At 36.7% G+C, this 16,195-nt stretch overlaps 1 protein-coding gene across 6 annotated transcripts in view; it reads right to left on the bottom strand.

Moving 5' to 3' along the window:
* The window catches only part of SHPRH (SNF2 histone linker PHD RING helicase), a 47,674-nt gene that overhangs the window by 12,186 nt on the left and 19,293 nt on the right, over nucleotides 1–16,195 (bottom strand). For all 6 annotated transcript variants that reach the window (XM_041469898.1, XM_041469899.1, XM_041469902.1 and 3 more), the window contains exons 12-22: nucleotides 15,392–15,555; nucleotides 15,045–15,301; nucleotides 12,142–12,263; nucleotides 9,568–9,656; nucleotides 7,780–7,869; nucleotides 7,118–7,225; nucleotides 6,436–6,578; nucleotides 3,430–3,603; nucleotides 3,051–3,113; nucleotides 1,785–2,010; nucleotides 755–898 (exon numbers count right to left, since the gene is read on the bottom strand). In XM_041469898.1, coding sequence (XP_041325832.1) covers nucleotides 755–898; nucleotides 1,785–2,010; nucleotides 3,051–3,113; nucleotides 3,430–3,603; nucleotides 6,436–6,578; nucleotides 7,118–7,225; nucleotides 7,780–7,869; nucleotides 9,568–9,656; nucleotides 12,142–12,263; nucleotides 15,045–15,301; nucleotides 15,392–15,555 — 1,580 coding nt within the window. The remainder of the gene's footprint in view (nucleotides 1–754; nucleotides 899–1,784; nucleotides 2,011–3,050; nucleotides 3,114–3,429; nucleotides 3,604–6,435; nucleotides 6,579–7,117; nucleotides 7,226–7,779; nucleotides 7,870–9,567; nucleotides 9,657–12,141; nucleotides 12,264–15,044; nucleotides 15,302–15,391; nucleotides 15,556–16,195) is intronic.

The following is a 16,195-nucleotide window of genomic DNA, read 5'->3' on the forward strand; positions in this document are numbered from 1 at the left end:
TTTTAAAGATTAATTACAGCTGATAGCGGAGAAGTTTAATACTGCAAAAGTGGCAGGCGCCTGAAGGATGAAGGCCAAAGAACTGGGTGTTTCTTTTATGGATATACATGCGTAAATCTTAAGACTTTATTAGGCATTTGTTAAGCAAAGTACTCCTTTTTAAAAAATGTTCCAATACAGAGATGAAATTTATTTCCTTATAGAAAGAAGCAATTTTATCTAACTTAATCTCACAGAAAAAACCCACAAAATGTGTCTATAGAAAATACACTTCTATTGGTGCAAAAAAAAAATTAAGAGGTTAAATCAACCCAGCATTTTCTCTATCATCATAACCAGAGTCAGGGATAGCTCAGAAATTTCAAAATACTGAAAAAAATATTTTTCTTTGATGTGCTTATTTCTGTTTTATATGCGTATTTGTGAAAAGTATCAATATGGGTAAGGAATTAGGTCAACTTAATTTTCCACCCAGCTTGGAAGACTGGACAACTGTAGAAAAAGGAAGCTGCTGCTGAAAGAACAGCAGACTCTTGCCACTCTGTCAGAAGGCTAACAAAAATATATCAGAGTAACAGTTACAAGCTCAAAATGGCCCTATGTACCTAGAAAAATTCTATACTCCACCAAGCCTGTCTGAAATGAAAACAGAGACACATTATAGACATTACACATAGATCCAGATGTGGATTTTATTTTTGTAGGAGGTGGATTCCTTCAAAGAGAAACCATTCTCAAAAGCCCAGTACCCTACCTCATGTGGCTCTATAATGTGGAGCACTGGTGGATTTGGTTTTGGCTCATCAGGGTGACGCACTCTCAGTCGCTCTGTCGCCATTGCCAGTTCATCAATAGCAGACACGTGATCCCTAAGGACCATCCAGTACTCATGAAGTAACTGTAAGAAAACCCCAAACAAGTGAACAGCAGAACTGAATTGAGTTACACTTACATGACTCTGCCATACAAGGTAAAATGAAATGTGAGAATCTTTTTGGAGGAAGAGATAATATTTCTTTACAGCATTCAGCCATAACAACAACTAATTATAATGGAAAACAAGCAGGATAGACATAATTTTGTCTGCTCTCTTCTTCAGCCTCTCTGGATAAACAACTAGAAATAGCTGTTCTCGTTTCTTCTACAACTACTAGTACTACAACAATTAATGCTACTAAAAATTCAGAAACAATATGCCTTGCAAAACAAACAAAAAACCCCTCACTCTGCTGAATAAAAAAAGAGTTATTTCACAGAGTATCATTCTTGTAGCTCAGTGTATATTGGAGTAGTACAGACCACTGAATCAGTACTTCCAAGTCACAACAGACAGAATCATAACACTGTCTTCATTCTCATTGGCATATTAGGCGCATCTTTTGTTTCCTAACATAAAGGCACATGAAAAAACTGTGTTCCTTCTTCACAAAATTGAAGGTAACCTGAATTACACAAAGGACCAGTGTTGGATTTGCTGAGTCTTGTTACATTCTGATTCAAGTAAACAGATGAACACATTTAATTATATCTTTATATTGTCTTAATAGATGCAATTACACTACTTAGAAATTTGATTAGTAGCCAGTATAGCTTTTAGAAACAATTAGCTCACATATAAATCATTTAAAATCAAATCCTGTAATAAGCACTGTGGAAAAGGTTGGTAGGCAAAGCCTAATTTCAGGAATACGACTTAGATGTGCTGCATCACATTCAGCTGCAATTTGTTTACAATAAACTAAATGGATCACACAACTGTTTGATCACCATGTAATTTACTGTACCTTATATTCCTTTTTCCATGCTTCAAAGAGCTCCAGGAATGCGCTCCCTTCCTCAGTTACTCTAATGTCCATGCGGTGAGCTTTGGCAAAGGAAAGAAGAGCTTTCAAAGCCCGCTCAGTTTCACTGGTTGCCCAGAGCCCTCTGCTTGTGGTGGGCAAACGGTCATCGACAAGCCCTTCTTGGTCTTCTATCATCTCCTCAAATATTGCCATTTGGCCTTTAACACTTCAAAACAAACCAAACACAGCACTTAGCACTGATTTTGTACTTCCACATCCATCTGTACTTATTCATCATCTATTTCAGCCTTCTTATATATGATTAAAGGATAATGCAAACCAAGCAAATATAAACAGCTGTTTTATTACCTAATCAAAAGCTTGCTTTGAACACAGTGACCTTGGAACCAATCCTCAGGCCATTCTGTCAGCCCCAAATCATCTATAGATTTTGTAAAGGCTTACATATCTAAATTATCTTTCAATAGTTATTAATGTCACATTCATTTAAAAAATTTCAATTCTGACATTTTATATAAGCAAGAGTTACAATTAAACTCAGATGCAATTTTTGCTGTGTATGGCACTGTGAATGAACAGTACAGCTTCCCAGTTCTCTCCTTGACAAATAATGCTAATTTTAAAAGAATCCATTCTTCCTGATTCCAGCAGTCATGAAGCAACATAACCCCCACTGGTAAAGATGTCTCAAAACGTTTTCTCAGTAACCTCAAGACTTTTCAACCCGATTTTGACATTGTGAGGGATATGAGAGAGAGAAGCCCAAAAGAAAGCATGCAGAGAGCTGTAATTCATCTTTCTGCCCACTATGTGCACTTCTGACATCCCGTGCTGATGTCACCCTTCTTTCAGCTTCATTCTGTCTGAGATCTCTTCTCACTGAAACACTGAATGAGGGTGGTATTACACCAGTTGCAGCTGGACTACAAATAAATATTTGCACAAATAGGAGTATGTGTTAAATTAGCATACCGTATTCATACACATGCTTTCTGAACATGCCACCCCTTCATTTCAGATGTACGGTCATGTTATAGTGGCTTGAGAGAAAGTGGCATGTATTCATTCATTGGACACCACTTCTTCAAATGAAATTTACATAGAAAATCAAACCTAACAGAACTGCTATCAAAGCCATCAGCAAGAAGTCTCTGTCATTTGGTCATAAACTTATTTCAGAAAACATAAACCAATCCAACTTTCACTTTTTCTAACAGTGAGAAATTTATAAAGCTATGAACTTACCTATGCATAAAGAGCTTTGACTCATATTCTGTGAACAATTCGTCAGCCTTACAAAAGACACAGCTGCAATATAGAAAATTGAAAACAGATGCACTCAAAATTTCAGAAACCAAATTATCATAAACCCCTATTCCAACATAAAAAACTACACAAAATTCTTAAAAAAATAACAAAATAACAGTCATATGTACACTAATATAGCTGACACCAGAAGATTTTACTAAAATAAAACCACAGGTCATGAGTCTAACAAATAGATCTGTGATAACTGTGTGCATACAGCTCCTGAGTACATAACAAAGGCTTCAGTATGTTATTTCAAATAAAGGAAAATCTAGTAATACACATCTAAGTTATATTTTCTGTTTTCAAGACCTACTTGTTAAGTGGCAGTCTAACAGGTCGCAAATGGCAGATAGTGGCAGCCTCAATAACCTGCTTAGAAGGAGGCCCTTCTAAGTTTTTCACTGCTTCTCTTACGATCTTCTGGAACTTCTTCACTTCATCCAGCTGGGTTGTGAGGAGGTACTGAAGGCCTCTGCAGTCACGGAATCTGATTTAAAGAAAAAGGGAAATTACACCAAGACACAAAATCCAAACCCAATTCAGTATTTTAAAGTAGAAGAGAAGTAGCAAAATAGCAATGTAGGACAACAAACAAAGCTGGTACCACAAGAAAAAGCTTACTCCTACTACATGCAATGCCGTCAGAAATCACTCCAGTGTATCCCCAGAGCTGATGCCTGGTATTTTTAGAACAGAAAGACTCTTTCCAAGACTTGAGAGGTGTGGCCAAATACTAGTAGTGAACACCAACCTGCAACATTTCGGTCCACAATGCAGATCTACTAAATGGAAACCACTGCACATACAGTCTTACTTGTGTCTGCTGGCCAACAAAATGATTTTGAATGCACCTCTGCAATTCACAACAGACACATGCACGCATCACAAAAATACACTTCATTCAGCAAAGTTAAATATATTACATGGATATAACAGTAAACTATTCTCCAAAAACCTAGCTACCTAGCTGTCTTTTTTGATTGGAGGGGTGTTGCAGTAATGAACACAAACAGGAACACAAGTTAAGCCCTTCCCACATTGTGTTTCTCCTGAGAGCAGAAGTCTCTTGCTGAAAGAAAGTGCATCATTCCTACAAGGTCTGACATTGATGTACAAGACTGTGGTTCTACACAATATAGAAAGTTTGATCCAAAACATACATTTTGTACAGTGCAGAGAGCAAAGCACAGGTTTAACACTACTAAAGCTTGGCATTCAATATAACCTACTTCAGTACTGTGCATTTTAAAATAACATAGACAAAGTCTGCCTAACCAGGTAGTCTGAAAATAAATGTAAATTGCAACCACAAATCTGTTGTTAATATCACCAATTGCTAAATAATACCAGCTTTATAAAAATTTCCCTCACTATACCATGGATTAACCATATCCAGTACTCAATTCAAAGCACTAGTTGCTTCCAACATTAACCAGCAGAACTTGATACAACACTGTTTTTTAAGTTTTATCTCATATGCTAAAATAAATTGAAAAGGAAGTTAGCTTTATCCCTGTGTTATAGAAGAAAGTTTAGTCACAGACAGCTTTTCCAAAGTTATACAATCTGTAAGCAGCAATTTAAGAAGATACTTTCTAAACACCTCATTTGGAAAAAAAAAATCAGTGTGACACAGGCTAACATACAAATGGATGGATAGGCATAAAAGTTTTGCATGAACATGGAAACAATCCTTTCCTCATATTTATTTTGACCAGAATGTGATGCTATCATTCTCAAAGAACCATGAGACTTTCACATCCAGACTCACAGACTGGCTGAGGTTGGAAGGGGCCTCAGGGTGTTATCTTGCTCAAATGCTCTCCTCAAGCAGGGTCACCTAGAGCTGGCTGCCCAAGACCATGCCCAGACAACTTTTGAGTATTTCAATGATGGAGACCCCACAATGTCTCTGGGCTACCTGTTTCAGTGCTCAGTCACCCTCACAGTAAAAAAGCATTCCCTTATGTTCAGAGGGAACATCTTGTATTTCAGTTTGTGCCCATTGCCTCTTGTGCTGAAGAAAAAGGAGGTTAAGTCTTGTGTCTTTATTTAAATTATTCAATAGAATTATGTTAAGTACTGAAAATAAGAGATATATTTACTTCCATCAAGAAGAAATTTCAGCCTTTTGGAATCGTGATGGCAGAACAGTCAGAGTGGAGGATACATCTTTACACATGGAATTAAAATACGTGTATTTAAGTATTTAAATGTATATGCATTTTATAAACTTGTACACAGATGTATATACGTATATTTATATATTTCATAAATATAATAAAAATGTATTTGACTACAACATGATTCAGAAAGATTGTATTTAAAAGCATAAGTTCATGTATCTGGGAAAATTGCCCCAAGTTAAACCACCAGAGCACTGTTGTTCCTATGTCTCCCTTTTCTGTGATGGACTTACAGACCTTCATCCAGAATGCACAAGAAGGGGTTAGGAGAAGAGGGTCTATTCAGTCCTAAAATTAAGGGGCGACCTTATTGCTTTCTGTATTTATCTAACTGGAACATACAGAGAAGACTGAGTCAAACTTTTGTCAAAGGCACCTGGAAAAAGAACAACAGACAATGTACAAATGATGCAACACAGGAAATATTAACTAGGTAAAATAATTTTAATGTCTTTTTTTTCCCCACCAAGTGGGCCAAATACTGGAACAGGCTTCACACAGAGACTATTGCATCTCCTTCCTTGCAGATACTGAACAGGTCAAATCCTTGTGCAGCTTTACTGGATTGAACAAGGATGTGGGTCTGGATCCTAAGATGGGGGTTGATTTAAACAACCTCTGAATGTCCCCTCTGAATTCATTACTCTGTAACTGAACCCAAAAAGAAATGGTATGCTGTTGTCTTCAACATGAAACCAACTTCAAATTCTTTGCTCAGAAAAAGAGTGATGCTATTTTATGGTGTTACACAAGGATTTTCTGATATTGTCTGTCTACTTTCCATTTAAGTGAGTCAATTTCTTTTACAGGTTACTCAATTTTAATGTAATACACTTTGAATTCTTCTTACTCAGCAGTTCCATGAGTACTGAAGACTGTAAAACCACAGTAGATAATGCAGAAGAACATTTCAAAGAATGCTTATCTAAGAGAAAACAGTAATTTTCCTGCTTTTCTTTCCAAGTTGTCTATCTAGCTGTGCTTTTTCAGGGACTGGTTTTGAAACATAATTGCAGTCCAGATGCTCTGAAGCAAAAATGTCTGCTATCTAATTGCAACAGCTAGCACAAATGAGTAAGAAGATCTGAGTAGATTTAACTGTATTTAACAGCCGATTTCAGTTATTCTCTTACTTCTCTGCCATGGAGAGTTTACTTGTCTCCTGTTTGTAGTTGCAGGTTATTTCGTTTTGCACACGTTGAACAAGCTCCTCATCAATGGCATACTGTATTGCTGTCTGGATGACATCCAACCACCAAGGAGAACCTGAATGTATCTGTATGAAAAACACGAAATTTATCCTTGAACTTTCAACAGAAAACCAATCTACTCATTGCAGCAGAGGCGTATACTGATCTTTAGGCCACAGTCAAACACAGACTGGCTAATTCCATGAAAAGTGGAGGATGAGTGTGATTAAGAAACACCCCATCTTCTGTTGATGTGTAAATGTATGACTAAGAAACTGGAGAAACACCCCATCTTCTGTTGATGTGTCAAAGAAACTGTCTACATTCTCTACATCTTTATATTCCTTCAGTAGAATCAGATTCATCAAGGCTATCTACACAGAACAGCCACACAGAGATATTGTGATCTCAAAATTTCTTCCTTCTCTCTCTCTCAAAAGGAGATAGAGATCATTTAATCAGAGAAAGCAAAGTTCCCTGCAAAATGAAGAGAGCAACACTGAAGTGACCTTGTAATTTTAACAGGTGAAATAAGATAAACAGCTAGAGTTCTGGACAAAAAGATGAAAACATTATTTTTTAAAAATGCCAAAAGTCAGAGACAAAACATTTAAGAGGTACCTGCCTTTCTCTGAAGTTCTCGAATAGTTTGAAGAACTGGCTGTAAGGCCTGATGGGCTTCTGCAACTTCTGCATTGGATTTACTCATATAATGCTGTCGGAGTTGTTCTGCCTGTATGGAAATAAGAGTTTAAACTATGCACAAATCATATCTGTGAGGAATACTGCAAATGTAAAAACTCCCCAACTACCGTAGTGCGTTTAAGTGGTTACCTATCTGTGTGCTACCCACCTTCATTTGTAAGCAATATTTACCAATATTTTTTTCCCCTAGAATCCAGCATCTATAAGTAAGCCACAAAAAACATGTAAGAAGACAAATTACTATAAAGATGCTAACTGTGCAACTTTGCTTTTGGGTAAGCCCAAACAACACAATAGGAATACAAAAGGGAACTGGAATATAACTCAGTATTTTTACTTATCTGTGTTGAATAAGCAAACAATAAAAAGATCCCAGAACAGTCTGAGAACAGGACAATTGAACTTACCTAGATATAAAACTTACTCATAAAATAACAAGTAAGGCTTATGTATGTAGTTAACTCAAAAGCTATTTTTTTTTAAATGAAAATAATTGTTGTTTCTTTAGTTAGAGAAAATGCTGAGGGGACAAAAAATAAAAACATGCTCTACAATATTTATGTAAAAACAAAAGATGTTTACCTCTTCTGCAAGTCGGCTATCACGCAAAGTCGGGGGAATTCCTGGGTGCTTTGCCAACAATTCCATCAAATTATGTGTAGAATGAAGTCTCTAAATACACACAAAGTCAAGAGCAATCATTGGAACATTCGTGACAGGAAAGAGCAATGAAGGCTTACAGCAAGAAATTAGCATGCATTTAAAATAGTTTTGTCTTTCTCTGCTAATCTGGAAGCACGTTATAAAGAAAAGAAAGATTCCTTTCCTCATTTTACTTAGATAGGAAATGAAATATTAAAAAGACCTTCTTTAACATCTCAAAAGCAAATCAGCAAGTAAGTGTGATACCAGGTCACCAGATCCTATGCCATACTCACCCTCCTAATTAAAACAGCCCTTGACTATTATGAAAAACAAATTAGAGCACTTTCTTTGGTGTCTTTTGGAATATTCTGAGGAAACAATTCATTTAGCCTATCTAAAGCAAAATAAAGTGTGAGGAAAAGACCAGATACCAAGAGCTATAATATTTTTTCATATTTTCAATTTCTCTGAAATAAAAGATATTGAAAAACACATAACCTTTTGGTATACTTTTAAGGAAAATAAATTTGATTATTAATATAAGGAAACTCTGTGCCTCTTCTCTGGCTTCACCCTTTGTTTCTCAAACCAGACCAATAATATTATGCTTCCTGCACAGCTCCCACAAACTCATACTAATAACCTCCACTATCATAAACTTGTGCCCTTCTCACATCCCGGATTCTCTTCACCTCTGCCCTATTACTATCTCAGTCACTCAAGAGGGCTGGCCAGCAGTGATTTGCCATTATCTCAAAGAGCTAATCCTACACAACTGATAAAACTTAACAGAAGTAAAATTGTATTACACTAAGACAGAATTAGTCAGAATATATTTCAATGGGGAAAAAAAAACTTAATTGGATTGTACAATCCAGTAGAACAATTTAATTAACAACCTATGTGCAACTTAAGAAGTTTACGCTAACACGTCTATGCTAGGCCAAAAAAGCCACCAGGAAGTCACAAAGGAAAAGGAAGAATCAAAGAAGCACAACAGAGACATCATGTGACCACACGCAACACAATCAAACAATAATTTGCTCACAGAAGCAAGTAAAGAAACAGACAACTGATCACTTATCTATGTGTCACTAACATTTTAAATCTCTTATGCTGAAGAAAATTTTGGTCAATTAAGAACCGATAGTTCTTGAAGAACTACAAATATGTTACTTAGAGAACCATGACTTTTTTACCAGGAAAATATATTAATATTTTTAAATAGTATTCAAAAGGCATGAAATCAAATGCCCAAAGAGAAAAGGCACTTCAATTATTTTCTATGTTTTGATGCCCTTTTATCTTCTGCAGCGCAAATATTTTATTATTCTCTATCATCTGGCACCTTAATATCACTCAGTGCAAACCCTGCATTCTGTAATTGCAGGATGTAATATAACACTTAATGTGAGCAGTCACAGTCACAGGCACCAGACTAGGAATTCAGCTTGTTAACTGTACTGCAGAACAGCAGGTGGAGATCATACACTGCTTCAGGGACATCAAGAAAACTCACAAGCAGGTTTATAGATACACAGTAGCTTTTTTTTTATTTTGACAGATTCCTATCTAAAGATTGTAATCAAAATACTGTTATCATTACAGCAGGCTGAAAGAGTAATTCAGCATACCACTGGGAGGAAGAAAAGACTGACCTGTTAAATTAAATCTAAAGTATTCCAGTTCTTAACTACGTCTCTTTACATTGCAATGCTCACTCACTTGCAAGGAATCTGTTTTGAGCTTTTCTTTGTGTTCTTCAGATGATCTTAGTACTTCTCTGTACAGCTCCGCAGCCAATGCATATTCTCCTGAATTAAAAAAGAGTAGCAAAAACACAGACACATTGTGTTGGTTTTTAAATATACAAACAGTTATGACCTTACAGGTGTTACATTACTTGTAACATACTAAAATGTTCTCAGAGAGACTGTATATTAAGTGCCTGTCTTCAAGCAATTCTTTCCTAGTCATTCCTCCTCCCAGAAAACGGGTAGAAGACAGAATATGATATTTTACAAAGAATAATGCAGTTTCCAAATTAAATATCTTTTGTGACTGTAAGATCTGCAAACCTCTTAATCTTAAAATATGTATTCATGGTTGCATAAATAAAAAAAAAAATCTCATGTTGCACTTTAAAAAAAATCTACAACTCATGGCAGTGATGCATTACTAAATTTGCACTGCAAATGCATTATTCACTCTTCCAGTGAAAACCATGAAAGTTGTGTCATACTTCAGAAATGCAGAAATGATTAGGTACATGCAGGGAGCCTAACTACTGATGTAAGCTGCGAGCATCACAATCACTTCTCAGAAAATAGCTTATATCAATTAAAAAGAAATACAAAATTGAAGTTGTGTATGGAAAAGCAGTGCAAAAATAAATCCATTTTAATTTGCTTTTCTCAACTGATGGAAATTTACTTAGCCAGTAATACTCTTAGAGACTCTTAAAACATGGAGAAGTACAGAGAAAAGAAATGCATAAAGACAGATAAGAGAGTAAAACAACAAACATCATCCTATTTATAATGGAAGTGTAACAATTCTATGTCAACAAGATTTGCTGCTTCTTAAATTGAAAGAATTGCATTTGTAAGGGTGTAGTCCTACAATACAGGATTGCAATTACTAGTAACCAGCCAAAAGCTATGTGCTGAATTTGCTAATTTGAAGCCTGTCAGGCCTCCCTTGAATTTTTCTTGACCTTCCTGAACCTTTTACTTGGCTTAGCTGTGACAGCAATTTCTGTAATTTATTAGGTGTCTAAGGCTAATTTTTAGTATGTTTTTAAACTTTTGTTTATCTTTGTGTGGTACAAACACAGCTTTATATAGACAGCAGTAACAAGCAGTTATTCCATGTAGAATGAGATATTTACAACTACCACAATGATGTAGTGTAGGGAAATACAGGCCTAGTAACAATAGCAGAGGCTATTGACAAGTAAAGATATAGGATGCAGTGTAGAGTAGAGCCATGGGATGCTAAGAAATGGTGCACAGGCTTGGCAGTGAATAAGAAAGCCATGGCTATAAACAACTCACCCACAGTCAAAGAAATGCAGACTTAGAGCTGGACAAAACTGGTTTTAGGGGCAACAAAGAGAACAAAGAAAGAGTATGTAACATTCATAAAAGGCATCATGTCCACTAAATTCGGCGTTTTCATGGAGCTGCAGACCAATGAAGAAAGATGCAAACATGCTAGCAAACATAAAAAATGACCCTCACTGGACTCTTGTGTGAGAAAGAAACCATCAACACAAACATCTTATTCCTACTGATGAAGGTAGTGACAACTGGCAATTGCACTGCCACCACATCTACAAAACCACTGACCTTAGGGTCCAGATGAGCCTAAGTAGAAAGGTGAGCAGAAAAGCAGGACAAGTAGAAACAAGTGCAATTGTTACTCTTTTCTTTGCCTGTAGCAATAAATTTGGACTAATAATAGTCCTATAAGTTTTCAATTATACTAAGATTAAATTCATGGCCTCACTTTTATGTAAGGTGTGCTTCCCCCTTCCTCATAAAGAAGACTGACTGTAAGGGTAACACTGGGGGAACAGTTACAGACCAGAACGCTGCCTCTTTTGTCCCGCTTTTGTTTCTCATCAGACGAAATTTTTATCCATCTGGTTTTCAAAATAGGTCAAACATAATTTTTGATACTAGTGCATTTCAGAAGCATTACATCTTTATGTAACTCTTTTTAAGCACTTAACTGTATCAGAAACACTTATCTCCAAGCTGTAATTGTAACAAAGTATTTCAAACCCACTAACTACAGATTAAAGAATATGAATATAATCCTTCTGTGAGGCAAGTAAGAGAAAAGGCAGTTTGCCTGCTCTCTTTGGAGGAAGACTGACATGAACTGGAAAAATTCAAACAGCATGTCAACTTTAGAAGAGCTTGGAAAAGTGGCATTTTTACACATTCATAATGGAGTAATTTTAATTTATTTTTATTTTGTGGGACACTCAAGATTGATATAATTATTTTTGTTTCTCTTTCAAAGCTTTTTTTGCCCTGTAATTCAGACAAAATCAACATTGACAGAGCTGTCTAGCAGGAGCAGCAAAAGGCATCTTAGCAGTCAGCATAGCAGTTTGCATGGCTGGGGGCACAAGGGAAACCCAGAAAGCAGTACTGGTAAAACAAAAGCAGGTTAAGTACAATTACACATGTATGACTTCTTTTAACCTCCCAGTACACAGAGATGGAGCATATCCTTTACTCCTGTACTGAAAGGAGTAAAGAATATGCTACAGCCCTTTGGTCTTACCTTTAATGATATGGATACCAGCTAAGCCATTAAGAGCACACACCAACTGTCGGTGAGCTTCTTCACACTCTGTTCGACATTTCTTTTGCAGAGATGCCAGTAGTTCCTCCATGGTCATGGTGCTGAAAAGGAGACCAAATTTGAAACAAAATGACAGTACTAGAAAAGTAAGAGGGTCATTCTGAGCAGCATAGCGGATCATTACATGCATCCAACATATTGCAAATGCTTTCTGAGATTTCTTTACTTATTAAAAGACCTCTAACTGTCAGATTTTCTTCCTGCTAGAGCTTTACCCTAACTTGAGTGCATCCAGAGGTTGCCATCTCCTGGAACACCAAGAAATAAGGAGCAAGAAGAAAATTTGAGCTTGGTAAAATAATCATTTATGGGGCAAAATATTTTCTCCTTCTGTTAGTGGTGAACTGCAAACAAGCAAAATAGACCTCATTTTGTCAAAAGCTGTTCAGATGAGAACAGCTATGACAGACTACACTTCTACCCTCTGCTAACAATCTAAACACAAAACACATGAAGTGTCAATGTAAAGAAGGAAATGTGTGAAATGAGAACTGAGAAGACTAGCAAAAATCATTCTAAACTTCCTTTTCTACATTTGTCATATCTGCAAATTATGAGAGGAATTTTACTGGAAGAGAATTAGCTTCATATAAAAATACCAGAAATTAGGAGAAAAGAGAGAAGCAGGAACAGAAATGAGGAGGATGCAAGAAGGAAGCTTGAAGGATACCTTGGAGTAAAGCCACAGGTTAAAGAATCAGAGGACTGATATGAAGAGACAGGAGAGTAAACAATAGCAACAGCCTACAACAGCTGACCTGAGGCTGCTTCTAATACCAATTGCTGCTGTTAGACCAGACACCTCTCCCCTCCACTGAAACCCTGCTCCTCAGCTTCATTCACCAGGAGAAGCATTTACTATTTGGTGTTCAGCACTGTGGAACAGAGCACTGAACTCTTGCACAGACTGGGCTCAAATTATGCTAGAAGGATACCCTTGCCTAGGTTTTTATTTTACCTTCCTTGCAACATTGTTCCAGTTGCAGAAACGATTCTTGGTTTTATAGTACAGTGTTACACCAGAATCAGCTTTAAATCAATATAATCACTATTCATAATTACTGAATTCAGCAAAGGAAACGGTAAATACACATAACATATGCTGATACTTCCACCATTGCTACTTACCTTTTATTTTCAAAACCATCAGCAGTTCCAAGAAAAATTGTTACAGCAGAAGGATGTACATATAAAATATGCAATTTGATATACAGCCTGAGACTACCAACTAAGGCAAACAGAAGTGGTCTTTACTCAGTTAAATTAGGAGAACCTAGAAAAATCTCTTCTGAGAGCTTTTTTTTTTTTTTTTTCTGAGTAGACATCATTTACTGCCTTCACTACACAGGCGGGAGAAAAAGGTCATCTATCATAGAACAGAATATGCTCCAAATTCGGGTTTTTAACTCAGGCCCATGTCTCTTATCTATATGCTTCAGCATCAACTTTCTTATTTCAGTAAATTTCTCTTAGTCATCAAAGGTCCTAGCAGAGAATTTCTTTATTATTCTCCTACATATAACCAAAGACAGGAACCAAATCTTCTCTCTATTCTATTCCAAAGACAGGAACCAAATCTTCTCTCCATTCATAGGGAATGTCAGTGCTGCAGTCAAGTTCCCAAAAAAAAGGTATGTAAATAGTGCTGGGAATTGACTTTTCTTTGTACACATGACTTTAAGAAAGATTTAATTTTCATTGCTGGCTTTTCCATCAGTTACTATGCAGGTGTCACTGTGCAACCATTCCACCAAAATCAACACAGTATGAAGTTGTTCCCACCATACTCTGCTCAGTTTACATATATTTCATTTATACTACACTGGCTCATTTTAATGCAAATAATCTTGTATGATGGATGGGAATATTGATTTCTCCTATGTTTGAGTCCCTTGCTTCCACATTAGCAGACTACCACAGTAAGTACTACAACACAGTGTCTAACTATTGCTCTCTGCTCAGGCAAATGCAAAGTCAGCTTCAGCTGCTTAGGCACTGCAGGTGCTCTGTATAACAAAGAGCAAGGAGTAGGACACAAAACTTCTAACATGGATTGAAAGAGTCTGAATAGAATGGATGGACTAGGAAACAGTAGCAAAAACACTGGCAGTGCTAAAAGTTGAAGTTCTTCGCTACCTGTAGCTTAAAAAAGAAACATAGACACCACTCTTCTGACTAACTGAAAAGGTAGCAGATACATTTCACAACAGGACTGGCAACATAGTTTTTTTTTTGGTGTAACAAAAACTGAGACCAAAGTGATACTTGCAGAGCACTTGTGGGAAAGATGATCGTGAAAGCATGCAAATAAAAGAGAATTTGTACAACTTTCAAGTTTGGATCTATATTTACAAATTCTGCAACCTCACATTAACATTTTCTTTGAACTAAAGAATTATTCCATTCTGTTGATTCAATTCTTTCATTGTTCTCATTCGTAAATGTGAGCTTTGTATGAGACAAAAAAAAAAAAAAAAAAAAAAAAAAAAAAGCAGTGGGCTTATTTTAAAACAAAAAAATAATCTGGTTTGTTTCATACTCAATCTGTTACCTGCAACACTCTAGTCATAGTAAGGTTAGAATGCCACTGGCAAATCAAATGCCTTCAGTACTATGTCCTTTAACACAAAAACTACACTAATGAACCCACTGTGCCTGTTCAGCTTCTGAGGTCAATTACCCTGGTGTGCCATAGTCACACATTTAACTAAAGAAGCTTAAATTAGGCTTATTTGAGGACTGTACAAAGGCTTGCACTGCTGGAGACAATCAGAGTTTTGCTTTGGATAAAGTAGGCCATTTAAGAAATGACAGAAATTCACCTTTTCTGTAGCGGCAAGAACTCTCCCCGAACAGCTTGTGGGTGACAGCAGGCCTGCCTGAGCCGTAGCAAAGGGTATAGAATAGAAGTCACAGTCCTTCTATCTAGGCTGCTAAGCTTAAGAGTCCAGTCTGAAATCTTCCTGAGTTTTGCCAATGCATCCTGGCAGCACACCTCGTGCTGGCGATGATAGAAGTGTCTCTCCACAGGAGAGAAGTGAAGCCAGTGTATATTTTCTGTCTGAGGGGGGATTTGAATCTGAAATTAAAAAAAGAAAGTAAGTAATCTCCAAATAAAACTATGGGTAAATGATGTTAAGGAATTCTAAAACTCAAAATTTTGATTTACTTGGTCAAGCACATCCTTCTTTGCTGATCTCCACATTATCTTCGCAATTAGACTGTAGAGAGGCTGGGGATTTTTCCTACAATAAGGTCGATATAGTAGTTGGTCCCACCAGTGTTTGACCCAGTAAGGATCAACTCCAAGAAAGAGGACTAATCCATACAAATCTGCCAAGAAAAGAAAGTGTTTGTGTTTTAATACTTCACAATATGTATCAAAAAAATTAACTGTCATACCAAAGCCTATGAAGCATAAACCATCTTCATTCTGGCCTTTATCTTTTGCACTTGTTTTCCAGTCACGCCCTCAAAATATTTAATTTGAGGCAGGGGACTGGGTGGTGGAAGGTGGCCATTCTCTCCTTTAGCTCGCTTTTGATTTCCACACAACTTGAGAGAATTTAGCTGTTTGTGAGACACTTTCCTAATTTCAAGCTTAGCAGAAGAGAGCAAATAATTAAAACCTATTCAGAGCAGAGACAAGAGGCAGAAATTACATGATTGCATATGGTTAACTGGGTTTGCCAGGTTTTTCTAGACCAATATTGCTCAGCATCATTACTTCAGAGCCTGCTGTGCACCAACTGTCTGCTGCCCACAATCCTAGAAGGGGCTGCAATTCAGAAGAATTTTCACTTCTCTACTAATGCGTAAGAAATTAACAAAAGACACTTCAATTGTTTTCTTGCTAATTGAGAGAATAGGTCTTGCTAATTCTGCCTAATTCAGAAACTTGTCACTTTTTGGAATGAAACTTAAGGACATACTGACTTTAAATTTCTGCCTTAATCTTACTGGGAAAATACAG

Source organism: Pyrgilauda ruficollis, unplaced genomic scaffold, assembly GCF_017590135.1.
Source record: "Pyrgilauda ruficollis isolate IOZ18807 unplaced genomic scaffold, ASM1759013v1 scaffold24, whole genome shotgun sequence".
In the NCBI taxonomy this organism is placed as follows: domain Eukaryota; kingdom Metazoa; phylum Chordata; class Aves; order Passeriformes; family Passeridae; genus Pyrgilauda; species Pyrgilauda ruficollis.